Source organism: Leptonychotes weddellii, chromosome 6 (assembly GCF_054177405.1).
Source record: "Leptonychotes weddellii isolate Sample4059 chromosome 6, ASM5417740v2, whole genome shotgun sequence".
NCBI lineage: Eukaryota > Metazoa > Chordata > Mammalia > Carnivora > Phocidae > Leptonychotes > Leptonychotes weddellii.
In genome coordinates, this window is record NC_138374.1 from 102,767,113 (window position 1) to 102,787,511 (window position 20,399).

Genomic DNA, 20,399 nt, shown 5'->3' on the forward strand with positions numbered 1-20,399 from the left:
GTCTCTGTCATTCTCTCTGTCTCAAATAAATAAATAAAATCTTTAAAAAAAAAAAAAAATCATTGCCCAGATGATGGTCGAAATTTTGGTGGTTGACAATTCTCAGGGAAAAAAAAGCCCACGCAAGGCAGAGATGAATGAACCCTTGGTGCCCTCTCCTGGTCCTCCTTCAAACTGCAACACATTCCACTAACAGATCTCAGAATCAATAACTTTCTTACTACAAAACAGGTTAAAAAGAGCCTTTAGAATATGCTCATATTTTATTTAAATGTTTTACAATGACATTCTGATACATTCTGACGATGCACAATCCATGTAAGACTAGCTGACCACTAGGTGTCATGAATGTTCCATAATATTCTAAAATAGTGTCCTAGCTGAAATCCTTGAAAATATGTAGTATATGACCTTGGGCACTCACTCAGCACCCTGGGCCTGAGTTTTCAACTGTGAAATGTGGGTGCTGAACTCCAGGTTTGCTGTCAGCCTCAATGTTTCTACATGAGTTCCAACTATGTATCCCACACAGTTTGCAAATACTTGGAAAAGAAGCATACTAGAAACAGCATACATTGACAAAAGAATATGGTATTGATTTTGATTAAATTAGTTCCATTCTACTTAATGGGTAATTCTAATGGTAGGTCAGGGAACAGCATAAACAAAGCATAATTTGATTTCAGCAACACATCTGATCAGGTCCTATTATCCTAAGGGGCAAGAGGGAGAAAGGTAGTCTGAATTTTCAGTTAGGTAGATTTGAAGCTCACTGGAAAAAAAAGGTATCCAGAAAGCATTGAACAAATGAATCTGAAGAACCTGGAGGAAAGTTTCTAATAGAAAGCCAGAGCTGTGTTCTCAGCACTGTCCTAGTCAAAAGTTTTAATTCATGATCTGATAGAAGAGACCTTATCAAATATGCTAGATAGAACAAAGATTCAGTGATCCTGTCACTCCAAAACCAGTAAGACAAAATATAATAGGATAAGTTAACTCATATATAGGAAGGCCTGAGTTGGCAGAAATGCAACTGAAAAAAAGCTTAAATGACAAGGAACTCAATGCAATAATAACTAATGTATTATTATAAACTCACCATGTGCCAGGCACTATGCTAAAGCCTTTACAAAATTTATCTCAATCTTTACATCAACCCTATAACACAGACATTAACACCATTTTATTGATTCGGCAGGGGAGGCTCAGAATTCAAAAGCAAAACAAGTGGCATGTGGCAGAACCAGGGCTCAAATCCAAGTCTCTCTAACTTAGAAAACCAACCTACAAACTCAGACTGCACAAAGTGAATAAATATGTTGGTCAAGGTAGGTCATGTTCCCATTGATCCTCCACTGCACCTTCATACAATGAATCAGTATTTATCAACAATATCTCTGTGCAAAGCATTGCACTAGGAGAATGTCTAAAAAAATGAACCTAGACTACTGCTTCCAGGAAGATAGAATAAACGTACATTTCTCTATTCCTCAGATTGAGAACAATTCAAAACCCTTCACAAACGTTAAGAAAGCTCTGAAAGGAGATAAGAAGACTGAGTGACTAGGGACTTTGGGACCCAAGGGAAAAACATGATGGTGCTGAAAGAAGAGAACAGTCAACCCAGAAACCCTGTATCCTGAGGAAACACCTTCCAGGATGAAGTATCAAGACATTTCCAAAGAAAGAAAACTAAGAGAATTATGTGGCCAATAGACCAACCCTAAAAAAAAAAAAGGCTAAAAGAAGTTCTCTAAACAAAAAGGAAATGATGAAAGAAGGGACCTTGGAAGGTCCAACAATATTGCCATAAATGATAGAAAACTGGAGAAGAGAAAGAAAGTCTAAATTATGTTTGACAGTTAAAGCAAAAATTATAACACCATCTAATGTAGTTCTAAATGTAGGTAGAGAAAACACTTAAGAAAATTGTATTATAAATAGGGGAGGGTAAAAGGATGAAAAGAGCAGTAAATTTTCTGTAATCCATTAGAACTTCTTACATGACAACACCAACAGACCAACAAATGATGTGTATATATAATATATTATCTAGAGCAGTCACTATAAAAGCTCTACAAAGAAATACATCTAACCCACTAGATAAAGTGAAATTCTACAAAATGTTTGAGTAACCCACAGGAAATGAACAAAATGAAAAACAAAAAGAAACAGAAAATAAAAAATAAGATGGCAGTTTTAAACCATGACCAATCAATGATTACATTAAATGTAAATGGCCTAAACATGCTAATTAAGACAGTTGGTAGAAGAATGGATTAAAAAATATACCCAACTATATGCTGTCTATATAAAACTCACTTCAAATATAATAATAAAAAGATAGGCTGAAAATCAAAAGACAGAAGGAAATACATCATGCAAACATTAAAGGAAAGCTGGAGTGGCTATGTTAATACCAGAAAGAGTAGACTTCAGAATAAAGAAAATTTCCAGAGACAGTGAGGACTATTATATAATGATAAAGGTCAATCCGCCAAGAAGACACAGCAATCCTAAATGTGTATGCACCAAACAACAGTTACAAAATATGTGAAGCGAAAACTGAGAACTGACAGGAGAAATAGATAAATCAACAATCTTGGAAGACTCTCACTATCCTCCTTTCAACAACTAATAGACAGGAAATCAGCAAAAATATAGAAGAATTCAACAACACCATCAACCAACTGAAAATCTGGGGCTAAGGATAATTTTAGAACACTTCACCCAACAACAGAATACACTTTTTTCCCAAGTGCCCATGAAACATACCAAGATAGACCATTGTCTTAGGCCATAAAACAAGCCTCAACAAACTTAGAAGAATTGAAATCATAGAGTATGTTCTCTGAACACAATGGAAATCAATAACAGAAAGAAGAAAATCTCCAAACACTTGGAAATTTAACAAGGTATTTCTAAGTAATCCATGGGGCAAAGAGGAAGTCTCAAGCAAAATGTTTTAAAAATGCATTGAAAAAAAAAATAAAGTAAAAATACACTGAATGGAATAAAAACAAAAATACAATATATCAAAATTTGTAGGACACAGTTAAAGCAGTACTGAAGGAAATTTATAGCTTTAAATGCCTACACTGGAAAAGAAAAGTTTCAAATCAATCATCTAAGCTCCCCTCTTCAACAACCTAGAAAAAGAAGAGCAAAATAAACCCAAAGCAAGCAGAGGGAAATAAAGGAGCAAAAATACATCAAGTTGAAAAAAAGAAAATAAATGAACCAAAGAGGTGATTCTTTGGAAAGATCAATAAAAGATCAACAAACTGACAAATTTTATTATTATTACTGACAAAATTGATACAGCTCCAGCAAGACTGACAAAGAGAAAGCAAGAGAAGACAGAAATATCAGAAACAGAGAATATCACCTGACCTAACAACATCAAAAGAATAGGAAAATACTACAAATAACTATATTTTTAAGTATTTAGATAAAATGGACCATTTCCTCTAAAAACAAACGCTAGTGGCACCTGGGTGGCTCAGTTATTAAGCGTCTGCCTTCGGTTCAGGTCATGATCCCACGGTCCTGGGAATTGGGCCCTGTGTCAGGCTCCCTGCTCAGCAGAAAGCCTGCTTCACCCTCTCCCACTTCCCCTGCTTGTGTTCCCTCTCTCGCTCTCTGTCAAATAAATAAATAAAATCTTTAAAAATAAATAAATAAAATAAAAACACTAGCTATCCCAACTTATCCAGTATGAAATAATTTTCATAGCTACATATCTATTTTAAATATTAAATTTGTAATTTTTTTAAAGACTTATTTATTTGAGAAAGAGAGTGCATGAGTGGGAGAAGCAGAAGGAGAGGGAGAGAATCTCAAGTAGACACCACACTGAGTGCAGAGCCCAACGTGGGGCTTGATCTCATGACCCATGAAAATCATGACCTGAGCCGAAACCAAGAGTCAGACACTCAACCGACTGTGCCCCCGCCCCGCCCTGGTGCCCCTTAAATTTGTAATTTTAAAACTCCCAAAAAAGAAATCTCCAGGACTGGATGGTTTCATGGAGAATTCTATCAAACACATAAAGAAGAAATAACACCGATTCTACACAATCTCTTCCAAAAGATAGAAGGGTACGGTTCCCAGTTCATTTTATGAAGCTACTATGACCTCTGATACAAATACCAGACAAAGACAGAACAAAAGTACAAAATAGCTGACCAATATCCCTCATGAATATAGACAAAAAAATCCTCAACAAATTGTAAATAAAATCCAGAAATATATATATATTATGTGTGTGTGTGTGTGTGTGTGTGTGTGTGCGTATAAAGAGTATACCAGGAAGAAAGGCAAACGTAAGCAAAACACTGGACCCAGAGAGGGGAGCCTGGTGACTCAGTTGGTTGAGCATCTCACTCTTGATTTCGGCTCAGGTCATCTCAGGGTCATGGGATCAAGCCCCACATCAGGCTCCCCACTCAGCAGGGAGTCTGCTTGAGATTCTCTCTCTCCCTCGGCCCCTGCCCCCTGCATGTGCACATGCTCTAAAATAAATAAATCTAAAAAAAAAGAAAAAAAAAGAAACACTGGACCCAGATGAAGACTGGGTTCAGGAAACACCAAATAATCACAGTTGGTCCTAGAAGATAATTCATTTTTCTCTGCACTTGTCACCATACACAATATTATCTATGTGACTATATATTTATGTTACATCCACCACTAGGATGAAGCTCCCCAAGAGCAATGATTTTTGTCTATCTTCTCACTGCTTCATTTCCCTGGTCTAAACAGTGACGGACATACAGTAGGCAGTCAACAAATATTTGTCAAATGAGTACATGAATGAATGAATAGAAAAAAGGGAATAAAACACTAGAGTTAAGTTGGGGACAAAGCAACAACAAAACACCCTCAAATGTGCTAAGAAGCTTGGCCTTAATTGGAGCCTTAAGATTAAATCACAGGAGTACATTTATTGGATCAAAAAAGAGATCAATTAAATTCTATCATATGTCCTAAACCTCTTTTATTTTTTTTTTTTTGAAGATTTAATTCATTCACTTGAGATAGAGTGAGAGAACACAAGAAGGGGGAGGGGCAAACGGAGAGGGAGAAGCAGGCTCCTGGCTGAGCAGGGATCCTGACATGGGGCTTAATCCCAGGACCCTGGGATCATGACCTGAACAGAAGGCAGACTCTTTTTTTTTTAGATTTATTTATTTGAGAGAGAGAGTGAGAAACAGCATGCGAGAGGAGAGGGTCAGAGGGGGAAGCAGGCTCCCTGCTGAGCCAGGAGCCTGATGTGGGACTTGAACCCAGGACTCCGGGATCATGACTTGAGCCGAAGGCAATTGCTTAACCAACTGAGCCACCCAGGCGCCCCCAGAATGCAGACTTTTAACAGACTGAGCCACCCAGGCGCCCCTGCCTCTTTTAAAGCTCCATTACTTAGTCGCCTCTTGTATGTGTCAAGCGCCATATACACATAATCTTCATTCTTCCCCACCCACTTAGATGGACAAGAGCTCAGTAACTTGCCCAAGTCACTTTGCCAGGAAAACGTGCAGTATGGGTTTGACCCCACATCTACCCAACTCTAAACGAACCTACTACTTCAACTGCACAAATACTGCCTAGTATGTATTAATGAGGTTCATTACTCACATTTATTTCATAAATTTAAGTGTTAAGGTATTGTATGAAAAAAATTTCCAAAGAACTGTATGATGAAATGTAGGCTTTCAACAACTCATGAGAAGTCCAGTACCTTGGTTGATGCCTGGTCATACTGTGCTGTTGATCTCACCAGTTCCTCCCTACTTTTATTCAGAACTTTGTCTTTTTCAATTAATTCCGCTTTTGCTTTCTCCAGCTGGAGTTGGAGTTCTTGACATTTATTCACTTGGCCTTTCATTTCTTTTTCTTGTCCTTGCAGATGTAGTTCCAAATCACTAATCTTGTTCCTTAGCTCTTCAATCACAAACAAAACCCACACTTTAATTAATATATATTTTTGACAAAAAATTTACAGCTCAATTGAGAATGTATCATTTGTTATTAATCTGCTCTGAAATCTTTGGTGGGACAAATATAAATTAATTCACACTAAACACAGAAACTACTTTAATTGGATTTAATTCAGTGGTTAGTCTCTATTGTCATTTGTATTCAAATATCCATGGGAAGCAAGAGAAACACATTTTCTAATGTTTTCAGAGAAACTCGGGAAAGAAAATGGTTTTCTAAAATCATGAAGAGTATCTTATTGAGGCTGCAAAAAGTGTATCCCATATAATACCCTACGTAAAAATTACCACTTGGTTTTATACACTGGCAAACTACTATTTGTTTTGTGCCCATATCCATGCAAATGAATGCTAAGCAGTATAAAATTCACCCTCCTGTATTCTCTGGTAGCTTTACCTCCAGTAAAGATCAAGACAGTGTGAACCTCCTATACTGCCAAAATTAACAATAATTTTTTTTTTCATTTTTTTTTCTACATACAAACAATACCAGTTCCAACGGCATTGGCGGCATGACAATTCTCACCAGTGATCACGGACGGTGATTTTCTATATATCATAGCGCTGGAAATTATCGTCGTCTGCAGAGTAGATTCCAAAACACCACCTGGTGCCCTTGGCTGTCAGCTGTGGTGTGGTACTCCAGCCAAGGTTACAGGTTTGCTCCCATATGGACAACCTGGCAGTGCAGAGAAAGCTGCCCCGCAGACACATGCCACACCTCTGGTCAAAGCTGGCCAGACCCCAGGCTTGTTCCATGGGCCACCAAAGAAGACACAGGAGAAGCGTGGGGCGTGTCAACTGTAACCTACTCACCCTACTTCTGGAAAGACAAAGCCACTCAGACTACTTCGGAAGGCTTCCAGGCACCAGCTTTATAGTACTGATAAAAGGACATTCCAAAATTGTGGTATCTTTTATCCCAAAAACAGTATTTCACATCACCAGATTGAGATATAGAGCTTTGAAATGTCTAACAAAACACACAAGCACCTTTTAGGATTAAAAACATCTGGCATCACCCCCGAAATTATCTCAGGAAAATTTAATTTCAATTTAATTTAGCTCAATTTACCTTGATTCTGGGCATTTAATTGGTCCAAAAGGTGAGAATTGCCCAAATTATCACAGAAACTGCTATTAGCATCTCTTTTCCCTGTTTGCAAAGTTGATCTACTTGGAGTCACCTCTTGTTCCCCAGAAAAGTGAGATGCAGAGAAATCTCTCCTAATCGGAGTTTTTAGAGCACGCAATGAAAGCCGAGTTGGGGTCTTTTCTTGTTGCCATGAGAACACGGATGAGGAAGCCTGATGTCGTGCAATGTCCCGGTGATTCATTGTGCTTTGGGGAATAGCCTGACACGCTTTCTGTAAAGATAGAAACTCTTTAGAGCCCTTTAAACATCTCAATATTCAAGGCTATTTATTTTCAGATAGCACATAAAGACATAATGCCAAGAAGTTACCACTTCCACTGCATACCAAGAAAGCATGTTTATCAAGTCAAGGGAACCTTTAGGTCCCAATATCCAGGACAGGAACTGTCTAATGGTTAGACTATAGCATTGAAGGCTAAGCCAGTACCATTTGAGTCCCAATCTATTAAAATGGGCTCAGTTTTTATATTTATTCTGCATCCCTCATATACTCCATTAAACACAAGTGAGTATTCACTACCATTTTGAGTTTTGAAATTTGGTGTCCTTTGCTTGCCTGTCCTTGGTCACCTCCTCCACTTGCTTTGCACAAAGAGGATCAAAATTAAATATTAACCCAAAGAACTCTTTCAAGAATCTCACTTTCCACCATACCACTCCCAAAAATGTCATATAAGGTGTTTTATGTTATATAATACACATTTGTGGATTTGCTACTGCTTTGAATTCTTTATTTTTTTAATTCAAGTATAGTTAACGTACAGTGTTATATTAGTTCAGGTGTACAATGATTCGACAATTCTATGTATTTCTCAGTGCTCGTCAAATAAATCCCCCTTATCTCCTTCTTTTGTTCTCTCTACTTCCATTCTGACAAATATCAAGACATGGCTATAGATGGTGCATTAAATTTTTTTATAGCAAGAGCTTTTCTTGCCACACAGAGAGGTTTCATGTTTGTAGAGACTCAAATTTCTCCACCAGAAAAACTCTGGGAATCAATGTCAGGAGCAAAGTGGGCACCAATGGCTGAAATGGATCACAAAGCACATGATATTTCTATGACAAACCAGAGAATTACCATTTAATTTTTATTCACCGCGAGAAGAAACACCTTTGCTACATATCAGAATCCTGTTGACCTCCAAACAAGGGTCAAGGGCATGAGAATAACTGAAAGTGTTAAAGCTCTCATAGGTACTTTGTGATCCTCAGTATGTAAGGTATCTACTTATAAATCCAGCCTTAAACTGTGTGAATGGTCCCATCTCAGCGAGTTCTTGTGGTTAGCAGAAATAAAACACTAAGTGCAAAACTAGGATTTAGGTTGTTATTGTTTCCCCCCTACCTTTTTTTTTTTTTTAGCAAATAACATCACACAAGCAGAAATGGTAAGGGTAAATTCTACAGATACCGGGTATATTTAGGGTCAGTCCCTTAACTAGAAGCAGGGGTTTCTAAAACCTGCATTTTGTTTCTTTTGCTGACACTAAACAAACCTCTTCGCCCACCTCTCTGCCTATTTACCCATACCAAAATGGAGCTTAAAACCCTGTCCAGCAACTTATTTAACAGAATTGGGGAGATTATCTTGATAACGTTCTCCTCTAAATAAACAGCACATAAATAATGACCCTCAAACCCCTTGTCCCTGGTGGTAATCAGCACATTCCGTAAGGCCTGAGTGGGAAGCAATCAATGGCCTCCAGGTGATAAAGCCAAACAGTGAGTGTCTGGAATAACCCTGGTCCCCCCCTCTCCTTACCATTAGATCTCAATAGGGAAATAATTATATGGCTACAGTTTCTGTAGAATTTTATGAACATCTAATGTCTAGGGATAAACTGATCTCCCCACACTATTTTTTTTTACTCCTACTTTTTAAAAACCAAAAAGTAATTATAACTAAGGTAATCAGCCAGGAACTTTACCTTCTTAGTGTAAGAAAAATGTGTCAAGCTCTACGTGAACCAGATTTTTCTCCAACCCTGGACACCTGTATATCAAAGTACTTCTTCAACTGCATACTCTATTGTAAGGCCCATAATTAACTTACTTTAGCCTGCAAGGCTTTCACTTCTGCCTCTAATCTTTTTCGTTCTTCAACTTCTTTATTATATTTTTCTTTTAGATCTTCATACTTGGAAACTAAACAAAGACAATGAGAAACAGTTTTACTTCAGTCATTGATTTCATAAAGGAATTCACAGATCAACAATCATTTCAATAGTCTAGAAATGAATATTGCGGTACACTAAGTAAACAGATGCTGGGTTTGAATATTCTGAAACTGAATTATTTTTAAAACACACTACAGGCTAAAATGAAAAGTTTAAAGGCTTAACCTGGTAGCTCCATATAGCTCAAAAGATACACAAATGGATATGTAGTGCATTAATGCCCAAATTAAAAGGTTTTTTTTTTAATGCCCAAGTTAAAAGTTGAATTCAAAGATGAACTAATTGATTTCTTTGACCAAATTAAAATTCCAGTAAAAGAGCTATGAAGGGAAAAAATCCTTACCACTATAATATTGACTTGGTGTTAGTGGAGTTGCGAAGATTTTTTGTGGTGTCGCGGATGGATGCAGAGAGACATCTGCAGCCTGTGCAGCCTGTTGGCTTCTTTCAAGTTCAGATTTACACCTGTTAGAAAAGGACCCAAGAGGACACAAATCAGAGCAAACGCTACTGAACGCCAGCACCACCTGTTCCGAGAGTAATAAACTTACAAAAACCACACCCTCTAAGAATTCTTACCACTTCATTGGTCCAACAGACATTTAATAAGAACTAACTTATGGAACAGACCTAAACTCAGGCCCCCCGTCTTCAAAGGAACTCAGTCTGGTTAGGGAAACAGAAATATAAACCAATAATTACAATGTTATAAAGGCTATCATGAAGATCTGTAATGACACTATAGTTATAGAGTTGGGAGGCTGGGGATATATTCTGAGCAAATTTTATACTCTAAGCCAAAGAAAGACACAGGAATATTTAAAAACAACAATAAAAGAACTTCAGAAACAGAAAGAAACTGGTGTCACTGACACATGGGCTCAAATCACAAAACTGACATCACTTGTGAATATTAAGTCATGACAAAAACATAGACTTGCCATGTATTTTATGACATTTTAAAAAACACAGACACAAAAATCAAGTTAACAGTGCATCTAGAGAAGACAGGGCTGGAAACAGTCACAAAGAAATGGGAAAAGTATATATTGTATATATGCACAGAATATTTCTATCACTTAAGTTCTGAACACCTTTCAAAATCAAACAACCTAAGTTAAGAGGACTCAATTCTCACAAGTCTGTAATGTCTCTAATTTAGCTCAACACAAGAAATGAAATGAACACCCCATAGAAGAGCTAATGATGTGCAGTCTCTTTCTCATGGACATGTTGCTCAAAACAAGGAGTGAAGGAAGTGCCCCAGTGCCCTAGCTCCACTCAGCTCCAAACTCAATCTGGGAAGGAAAAGGCAATGTCTGGGCTAAAAAGGACTGCTCTGCAAATCAAATCTTCACATTCGAGCTTATGGTTGGTAACAGCACTGTCCAATAGAAAGGTTCTACTAACATGTAAAGAGTAACAAGAAACAAATGGATTTAATATTAGTATTTTATTTAATTCCATATTTTCAAAATACTATCATTTCAACTTACAGTCAATACTAAAATTATTGAGATATTTTACTTTTTTTTCTACTGAACCTTCAGAATTTCGTGTGCATTGCATACTTATAGCACATCTCAATTTGTTTTTTTTTTTTTTTTTTTAAGATTTTCTTTATTTATTTGAGAGAGAGAGAGCACAAGCAGGGGAGAAGGGGAGAAGGAGAGGGAGAAGGAGCCCGATGCGAGGCTTGATCCCACGACCCTGGAGATCATGACCTGAGCTGAAGGCAGATGCTTAACCCACTGAGCCACCCAGGCGCCCTGTCACATTTCAATTTGTAATAGCCACATTTCAAGCCATGTAGCCAGTAGCTACCACAATGAATGGTCCAGGTCTATAGACTACCAAAGGTGTAGCAAATTTGGTGACTTTAGAGATGAATTTTAAAGAAGCCTGTAAAAATCGGTGTTTCTTTTTCCTCTCAAATTCACACTTCATCCTCCTCTGCCTATCCTTTCATTAGAAAAAAAGTTTATTTTAAATATAAAACTATACCCTATTATTTTTCTTTTTTTTTTTTTAACGATTTTATTTATTTATTTGACAGAGCAAGACACAGCGAGAGAAGGAACACAAGCAGGGGGAGTGGGAGAGGGAGAAGCAGGCTTCCCGCGGAGCAGGGAGCCCGATGTGGGGCTCGATCCCAGGACCCTGGGATCATGACCTGAGCCGAAGGCAGACGCTTAACGACTGAGCCACCCAGGTGCCCCTATACACTACTATTTCTATAAGCCTTTATTTCTCCTATTTCCTACGAAGAAAAACAAAAACTGCCACCAAAATAGCACTAAATTAAGCGGTTTAACTGTATGAGATTGTCAGTACTCAACAGTTTTTGACCAACATTTCCAGTGGTTCAACCTAACTTATTTGAGACCTTCCAGAAACCTAATCAGTGGCCACTGATGGAGAAAATAAGTTTCTGCCTGCACTTGAAGGTTAGCAGTGGGAATCTGAATACACTCAATAGTTTTTCTAGTTTATGGTTTTTATATTCTAGGAAACTGTACTCTTAATAGTTTGTTTTTTTAACTTAATAGTTTTTACAGTCTGAGGTTTATATAGTTTATAAACATCTATATCTACATCACAGATAATAAAAATACTTTTAAACTAAGTGTGCTATCCTAACCCCAACTATAACAACTGATAATAATAATGTTAACACTTACCAAGTTGCTAGGTATCACACACAACTCTGAGCACTTTATATCTGCAGGTATTGCCACCAAATGTCACTTTGCAATAAAAAATAGACATGTATACAAAACAATGTTTACCTCAAATGTTAAAAATACAAACATTTCTGTCTAAATTATTAAAACCAGTATTTCTGGGGCACCTGGGTAGCTCAGCCGGTTAAGTGATTGACTCTCGGTTTCCACTCAGGTCATGATCCTGGGGTCATGGGATCAAGCCCCGCATGGGGCTCCACACTCGACAGGGAGTCTGCTTAGGATTCTTTCCTTTTCTCTCCCCCTTTGCCTCTCCCTCAGCTTGCTCGCTCTCTTTCTATCTCTCCTCACTCAGATAAATAAATAAGATTTTTAAAAATAAATAAAAATAACCCTGTATTTCTAAAACCAGCAGCCAAAATGTACTTTCAAAGAAAACTATTCTGGCATTCTGAAAGTAAGCTTCCTACTTCCCTAACATCTGTTTTCCAAAAACAACTACCTATCTTTCATCTATTTATTTGACAAATATTTGAGGGCCTGCCAGGTGCACGGGGTACACTGATAAGACTGACCAGGTCTCTGTTCTCATGGAGTCTGGTATGGCAGACAGTAAACAAGAAAACAAAAAACTCAATGAGATAGAAGTTACTTATCATTCCAACATGCAACTTATAGAGACCCACCTTCCTACGTGGGTAGGAAAAAAATTAGGAAGAGATTCCTGTGTACCTAAATTATCTTCACAGGAAGACAAATAAGAGTAATTTTAAAGTATTTTAACTTTCAATTTGAGAGGTAGGTATAATTAAGATTATTGTGGCCACATTAGGAAAAAAAAATTTCATGGAATCAAGATCTTTATTAATTACAAAGGGAAAAACAGTGTAACTTCACAGTGGAGAAACCCAGACAACACCTCAGCCAGGGAATCAGGGTAAAAGTCCTATTAGGTCATGTATCTCCTGATAGGATACACTGAGAAAGGCACATCACTACTTCTGTGGTATTCTTACCCAGAATTCATAACCTCAGTCTGACCCAGTGGTTCTCAATCCAGGATGATTTTACCCTCCCAAAAGACATTTGGCAATGCCTAGAGACATGTTTGATTATCAAAACATGCACGTGGGGGAGGTGCTACTGGCATCTTTTGGGTAGAGGCCAGGAATGCTGTTATGTGTCCTACAACGCACAGGACAGCCTTCCCCAGCAAAGCACCATCTAGTCCCAAATGGGAACTGTGCCACTGCTGAAAAACCCTGATCTCATCAGTAGACAAACTAAACTGAGGACTATTCTAACAAAAGAGCTGACTAGGACTCTTAAACAATTTCAAGGACAAAAAAAACAAACGGTCACAGCTTAGAAAGAGATGATGAAAATATCAACTAAATGTAATGTGGAATCCTGGATCAGAGCACGGAACAAAGAAAGCTCATGATTGGAAAAACCAGTGACATTCTAACAAGGTCCATAGTTTAGTGAATAGTATTGAATCAATGTTTACTTCTGGTTTGGTCACTGTACTTTGGTTATGTAAGATGTTAACAACGGTTTCTATAAATCTAAAGTTATTTCAAAATGAAATTGTTTTTGTTTTTGCTTTTTTTAAATTTCTGGGTGTGTATTAGCAGAATCAACAATGGGGCAATCTGCTGACATCCACTTTGCTTTCCACCTGTATTACTCCTTGTTATTTTGACAAAATTCCACTATTAGAACAAGAAGATACCATCTATAAGCTAGCAGTCTTTTGGTCCCACTGGATTTATTTTGATTAATGTCTCAAGTTGTTTGGATATTTTTTTTTTTAATGGAAAAGAAGTCATAGGCACCATTTTTTATTGCTTAAACTGGCAAACTGGTTATGTAATACTTAAGATGGAAGATGGGGATCTCAGTAGGAACTTTTTTTTAATTTAAGATTTTATTTATTAATTTGACAGAGAGAGACAAAGCAAGAGAAGGAACACAAGCAGGGGGAGTGGGAGAGGGAGAAGCAGGCTGCCCGCTGAGCAGGGAGCCCGATGCGGGGCTCGATCCCAGGACGCTGGGATCATGACCTGAGCCGAAGGCAGACGCTTAAGGGCTGAGCCACCCAGGTGCCCCAGTAGGAGCCCCTTCTTGAGTACACTTTCGTGTACTCGTTTAGATTCCACGGCACATAATTTTAACCACTCTCTCCCCAGCATCCTTAAATATTCCACCATCTTCCATCCCATTACCCTGGCCAAAAACAACCCCAAGTCAATCCTCCTGTTTACATTCTCAGCATTTACCTCCCAGATGCTAAAAGGAAAAGAAAAAAAGCATACAACTCTATAGATGGGTCCCACTATAAACTCCTGGTCTCCAACCTCAACTGGGCCCTCAGTGTTCCTAGGTCTTTTGAAATTCCCTCGTTCTCTCTCATTCTCTACAACAGCTTTTCCACTCAGAGGAAGAAACAGAAGCCATTGGTATTAGATATGCTTAACTCCTCTCCATCTTCTAGTACTCACTGTTGAGAGATTTGGTATTATTTAATATTACATCATCTGGTAGAAAACACAGCATCTGGCCCACGAAGCAGCTTAATAAATATATCTTGAATGAATAAATGAATAAGCAAGAAGCCATTTAATGCATTTACATAGTATTGAGCCATGCAATTATAGCACTAAAGTATAGAAGAATTAATTTTCCTCAAGTCATTGTTCATTTCACTGGGAAAATGATTGCGACATATAATTACACCATTAAAGGAAAAGATAAAAGCATCCAATGAACACATATAAAGGATATCCACATTAATACCACTCAAACATAATTACCTTTTCAGTTCCTGTTCCAGTTTTTCTATTTGTTTTTTGCTGGAGTTCAACTGCCCTTCTTGGAAATTCACTTGCGACTCCTTGACTTGAAGTTCATGAGAAATTTTCTGCTTGGTCTTCTCCAGATTCTCACATATTTCCATCAAGCTTTGGTTCTCCCTTTTTAGGTTTGCGCCCTCTGTTTTTTCATTCTCAACCTAATGGAGATCGTGCAGAAAGAAATAGGTCTCTTTTACTGCGTGAATTTACCAAGTATTTGTAAATCTGAGTGTAACACCGACAACTAATTATTGTGAGATGTGGTTGCTGTAATCCACAGGTCAGTGCTTCTTCACAAACACAAAATTTTTTTTTAAAGATTTATTTATTTGAGAGAGAGAGAGAGCACAAGCACAGGGTGGAGAGGCAGAGGGAGAGAAAGTCCAAGCAGATTCCATGCTGAGCCCAGAGCCTGACTGGGGCTCAATCTCACGACCCTGAGATCATGACCTGAGCCAAAACCAAGATTGGATGCTTAACCGAAGGTGCCACCCAGGCACCCCAGGAACACAGCAATTTTAAATGACCTCACTTTGAAGTCTAGATAGAAAAGTTCTATAAAGTCATGGATTATATTGTCTTTGGTCAGGGCTATACATACCCTTCCTGGAAAGGGATTTGGCTCTAATGTCCTTTCAAGTATAACAAAATAAAAAATAAACCCTATAAATCTCTCTTAGCAATTCATTTTAAAGTCTGGCCACTGGGGCACCTGGGTGGCTCAGTCGATTAAGCGTCTGCCTTCAGCTTAGGTCATGATCCCAGGGTCCTGGGATCGAGCCCCGCATCGGGCTCCCTGCTCAGTGGGGAGTCTGCTTCTCCCTCTGCTCCTCCCCCTACTCGTGCTCTCTCCCTCGCTCTCTCGGAAATAAACTAAATCTTAAAAAAAAAAGAAAAGAAAAGAAAGTCTGGCCACTGAAGCCAGTTGTTATAAAAATTCTCCCACTAGGGAAGCCATTTCAGAAGCAGTGACTGTACCACTAACTTGTTGGCTAATGCAGAGGGAAGGAAGCAGCACTGTTTTAGTTCTCATTTCCTAGCCCAGAAGAGAAGTCTGGGAATGCCAAGGTGAAAAGCCCACACTCAGGGAGCAATATCCATTTGGACTGCAAAGTGCCCTAATACTGGCGCCCAGATTCGGAGTCCGAGAATTTTGGCCATGTTGGTATGGAACCCAAAAGCAGTTTCCCATGTGTGGTCCCAAACAGAATGAAAATGGAACTCAGCAGCCCTCAATATTAGCAGGTAAGCCGAAATGAGGGGCAGAGGCTGGAGAAGAAGGAGAGGGGCAGATTACCACCCACAGAGAGCACACTCATTTTTCTCGAAATTGCAGACCAAGATCAAATAATCCACACGCTGGTTGAGAGCCAGCGCTTCAGTGGTACCTTCTGCTTCTGCTTCTGCAGTGCGGCCTCCAGAGTCTCCAGCTGGAACTGCGCTTGCTGCCTTCCTTTCTTCAGTTTGTCCAGCTGGCCTTCCAGCTCTTCGATTTTTTGAAGAGCTCTCGTAGGCAGGCCCTCCTTCCATTCTTCCAAAGCCCAGCTCATGTTGCTCTCCTTTCTTTACCAGTCACACATTTATAAATAAACTGGAGAGAAAAAGCAGACTGTTGGTCTTACTGTCATGAAAAGAGACCTAAAAGCCTCAGAGACTAAGGCGTCTCTAAGGAGCTTCCAAGCTTCACATTTCAGAAGATAAGGAAGTAGGACATCGATCTTCCCCACCCCCTGAAAGGTGACCACCAATCGCTCTCATTGTGAGGTACCTAAGATGCTTGTGTGGCTTCCCTGGCTCTCTGTTTTTCCTGTTTCTCAGGTTTGACTTCTTAGCTACCTGCTTTCTACCTCTCACTTTGTTATCATGATATAAAACAGGAGTACTTTGCTCTGCAATAGGTGAAATAGGTCCTATAAACAAAGAAAACTCATGATAAGTTATTTTGCAAATGCCCTTCCTTCTCTCTTCACATCACTGTCATGCATACTTTGTCCCTCTTACCTGGGGAGATCCCTAACCTGGTCATATCTCCTGGCACAATCCCCGTCCCCCTTCCCAGCAGTTATCATGTGTTGAATTAATGCATGAATGAACAAAGAGCAAATGCCATATTAGCGTTAGAATGCAGTAAAGCCATGCTCCAGACAGACCTTGATGAGGAAACCGGTATATAGCCTCAGTAATTCAAATCCCAGCTCAGCCACGTACAAGATGTGTGACCTTGGGCATGTTACTTAACTGTTCTGTGCCTTGGTTTCCACACTTTGTAAAGTGTGGATAATCATGGCAGTGACTTCCCAAAGCCTTAGAAGAGTCCTATATTTCCTGATAAGCATTCTGTACCTGTTAGCTATTATATTAATACTCGAAAACACTTCATTTGTATATTTCAGCCTCTGGTACCAAGAGGGAAGTGGCCTACCTCCTCAGCCACATCTTAGGAAATTCAAATCAGCTGGGAGAAAAGTATGGTAATTGTTCTTTACTCATTAGTTTCTAGAACTTAAATGAAAGAAAAGCATTCATTTTCCAGCTATTTGGGGAAGGTGAGAATCCGCTTTTTACTACATGAAGTCCACAAACATTTTAGTGTCTTGCTTCAATTGATGTATCAATGAAACTTTTTATCAGAACTAATAAACAGTTGATAAAAGTACTAAGAATGATAAAAAGATGTTCAAAAATTAAGAGAGCAAAGTTCGTGGAAAACATAGTTTAGATATTAAGCCTTGGAAAGCAGTGTTTTCTCTGCCAGTTTAATTTTTTTTCTTTTTCCAGATCTCAGTTCTTTGAACACAGCATCTTAAACTCCACTTCCATTTGCCCAAAAACTGCTGAAAGAAATCTCATACCTCTCTCTCCACCAACAAAGGACAATTTACACTGTCACAATAGGCTTCTCCCTCCATTCCAATCTAGCCCGCCCATGCAGGGATGAGGGTACAATACCCCAGAGGCCCACAACCGATAACTGTCCTAAACAGATCTGCCAGCCACTGAAATCGTTACATCAAGACACCATCACCAACAAAATATTAAAAGGGTCAATTCAGAAAGATGATAGAGATGAGGAAAATAAACAGAAGGAAAACTAGCAAGTTGAATGCTTTGCCATTTCAAAGTCTAAGATACAGCTATAAAGAAGTGGTTAAAACAATCACCAGACTCAAGCTAATTTTGATCAGATTAAGGCATCAAACATCAGCAGTCTGTATGGAGCCATTGGGGCAAAGGACAAAGAGTGTAAATCTCCAGATTAAGATGTAAGGAGCAACAGGTGTAAAGGAGGGTGGGTAGTTGAAGTACAGCCCAGGTGTCAAGGTTCCTGCAAGGATTTTGCAGAAAATGCTCTCTCTATCTTAAATATGGGGAGGGCACTCTTTATGCCCGAATCACCTACCCCCAGCACTGGAGGCCCACTTCAACGCTTTCCCTTTAAAAGGAGCTCCCATCTCAGCCAAGAAACCCCGAGTCGCCGCCTACAATGCCATGGCTGAGCCTAAAAGTGAAAACTCTGCTCCTCTAGACAAAACTCAAGGATAGGACTCAGGTCATTTATTTATTTCTGGGTCTTCATAACAGCAGAGCCAGGCACCCAAGCGTGTCCAAATAAATGTGGAAGACGGGAGAAACGCTCTCGCAACTAACAATAGGCACACCAACGTGCCGCGCCGATCAAAAAACCCAAGCTTTCATCTCCTCCATGCAACAAAGGACCGACGTCCAAATTTCAAAAAGGGACCACTGGCTCTGGACGTAGACGGCTGCTAAGAAATATCTGCTAATCTCCAATTCACGTATGTTACAGAGGAGGAAACTGATCCCCCAAAGTACAAGCTCGTGAGCGAACCGAGTGTGCGGACACTAGTGCGAGCACAGCTCTCCCAGGAGCAGAGGGGCCCCGACAGCCTTAATAAACCTCACCCGGGCCGAACCTCCGGTCCCGTCAGGTGGGAGGGGAGGTACGCTGCACCCCCTGGGCCCGGGAGCTCGATCCCACAGGCATCCCGGCCCAGGATCCTCGGGCAGAAAGCCAGCCGAGGCCCCCCCCCCCACGCCCGCCGCCGAAGCCACGACCCACGCAGGACACTCACCTTGCTGGAGGGGAGGGAAAGACGACCCCTCAGAGAGTCGGGCTCGAGTGCAGCCTCCGCTGGCTTCAGCCCAGATTCCAATTCAAACTGCCCGCGGCCGCCACCGCTTTTCGATTCGCCCGCTTCCGGGACAGACCAAACTCACCCTCCAAGCCTATTGGTCACCGTAAGTAGTAATGGACCAATCGGCTTCCGCGCACTCGGACTGCCGGCTCTGATTGGTTCTTTTGGATGGATTTAAAAATCAAGTCCTCACCACCTGGGGCGGGCGCTAGAGTTAGTGTTTTTTTGTTGTTGTGGGAGGGCGGAGACCACGTGCTTTTTCAGAGGCTGTGAGGCGTTTGAACCGCTATTTCCGCAAAAGCCGGGGAACCCCGCGGGCCAATTAGGAGGGTGTGGTCTATCGCCCACAACCAGCGGAATTGTGCTGTCTGAAGAACACTTTAGGTATCTATTTATTAAATGTACAATTTAGGACATAGATACGAGGTAGTACGCTTGCTGTGCATTTTCGTCCAGTGTCATTCTTAACAATTCCTTGAGGAAAGTATTTCCATTTTATTTAAAAGTTAACTGAGGCAAAAAAAAAAAAATAATAATAATAATAAATAAATAAATAAATAAATAAGTTAACTGAGGCACATAGAAGCTCCCTAATTTGAAACTGAATCTAGAGCATACAGGATCTCACTCTTAACTGCTGTCCTCTGTTGATCATACCCTAAAGAGGTGAGTCCAAACACTTGTTAGCTGGATTCCAGCAGAGGACATTGCAGCCAGAAGAATCTCCAAAACTGGATGTAATCTCTCCTTTTTATGAAGCCCACTAGTTTTGTGTGTATTTATGTACTTGTTCTATTTCCCTATTCAATTAAAAATAAGCTTTCAAAAACAGAACCAAAACAATGAATTGTTACATTAATATATCTCTGATGCTGTTGTCCTCCTCAATAGATTCCAAGCTTTTTGTAACCCTCTCTCCACCTTTCATTAGATGCTTACTGCATTCTAGATAGTCCCTTACCTTTTCTGCTCATCCTTCAGTACCCAAATCAAATGCCACTTTCTACATAAAACCTCCCTATTTTCACCCACCCCTTCCAAACAGTTATTTCCTACATCTTTCCTAGAAATCGGTGTATATATTATATTTATGTCTGTCTGTCTCTCCTAGCAGTCTTGAAAATTCCTATAGAGTAAAATCTGTTTTAATTCATTTTCGTATCTCTAGTAACTCCGTAGTAACTTTGCACATAAAAAATAAGACCATCTTGGGATGCAAATCTACTATCTGGAGAAAGGCCTTGTTCTCCACTATCCCCGAATCCCCCCAAAATGGGGAGGGAGCCAATAGGTGAGGAGAACTTTTATTGGATACTGCCATGATTAGTCTAGCATTTGGTTGTTCTGGGCTTTGAACCAAATTCTGAC

The 20,399-nt window shown here is 39.6% G+C and overlaps 1 protein-coding gene across 1 annotated transcript in view; it reads right to left on the reverse strand.

Annotated features, from left to right (window-relative positions):
- CENPF (centromere protein F) overlaps positions 1 to 19,126 on the reverse strand; it is a 57,317-nt gene extending 38,191 nt beyond the window's left edge. Inside the window, exons 1-7 of the mRNA XM_081824798.1 lie at positions 18,969 to 19,126; positions 16,263 to 16,465; positions 14,836 to 15,032; positions 9,679 to 9,800; positions 9,212 to 9,303; positions 7,075 to 7,366; positions 5,741 to 5,943 (exon numbers count right to left, since the gene is read on the reverse strand). Coding sequence (XP_081680924.1) covers positions 5,741 to 5,943; positions 7,075 to 7,366; positions 9,212 to 9,303; positions 9,679 to 9,800; positions 14,836 to 15,032; positions 16,263 to 16,424 — 1,068 coding nt within the window. The 5' untranslated portion in view covers positions 16,425 to 16,465; positions 18,969 to 19,126. The remainder of the gene's footprint in view (positions 1 to 5,740; positions 5,944 to 7,074; positions 7,367 to 9,211; positions 9,304 to 9,678; positions 9,801 to 14,835; positions 15,033 to 16,262; positions 16,466 to 18,968) is intronic.
- Positions 19,127 to 20,399: the final 1,273 nt, after the last annotated feature.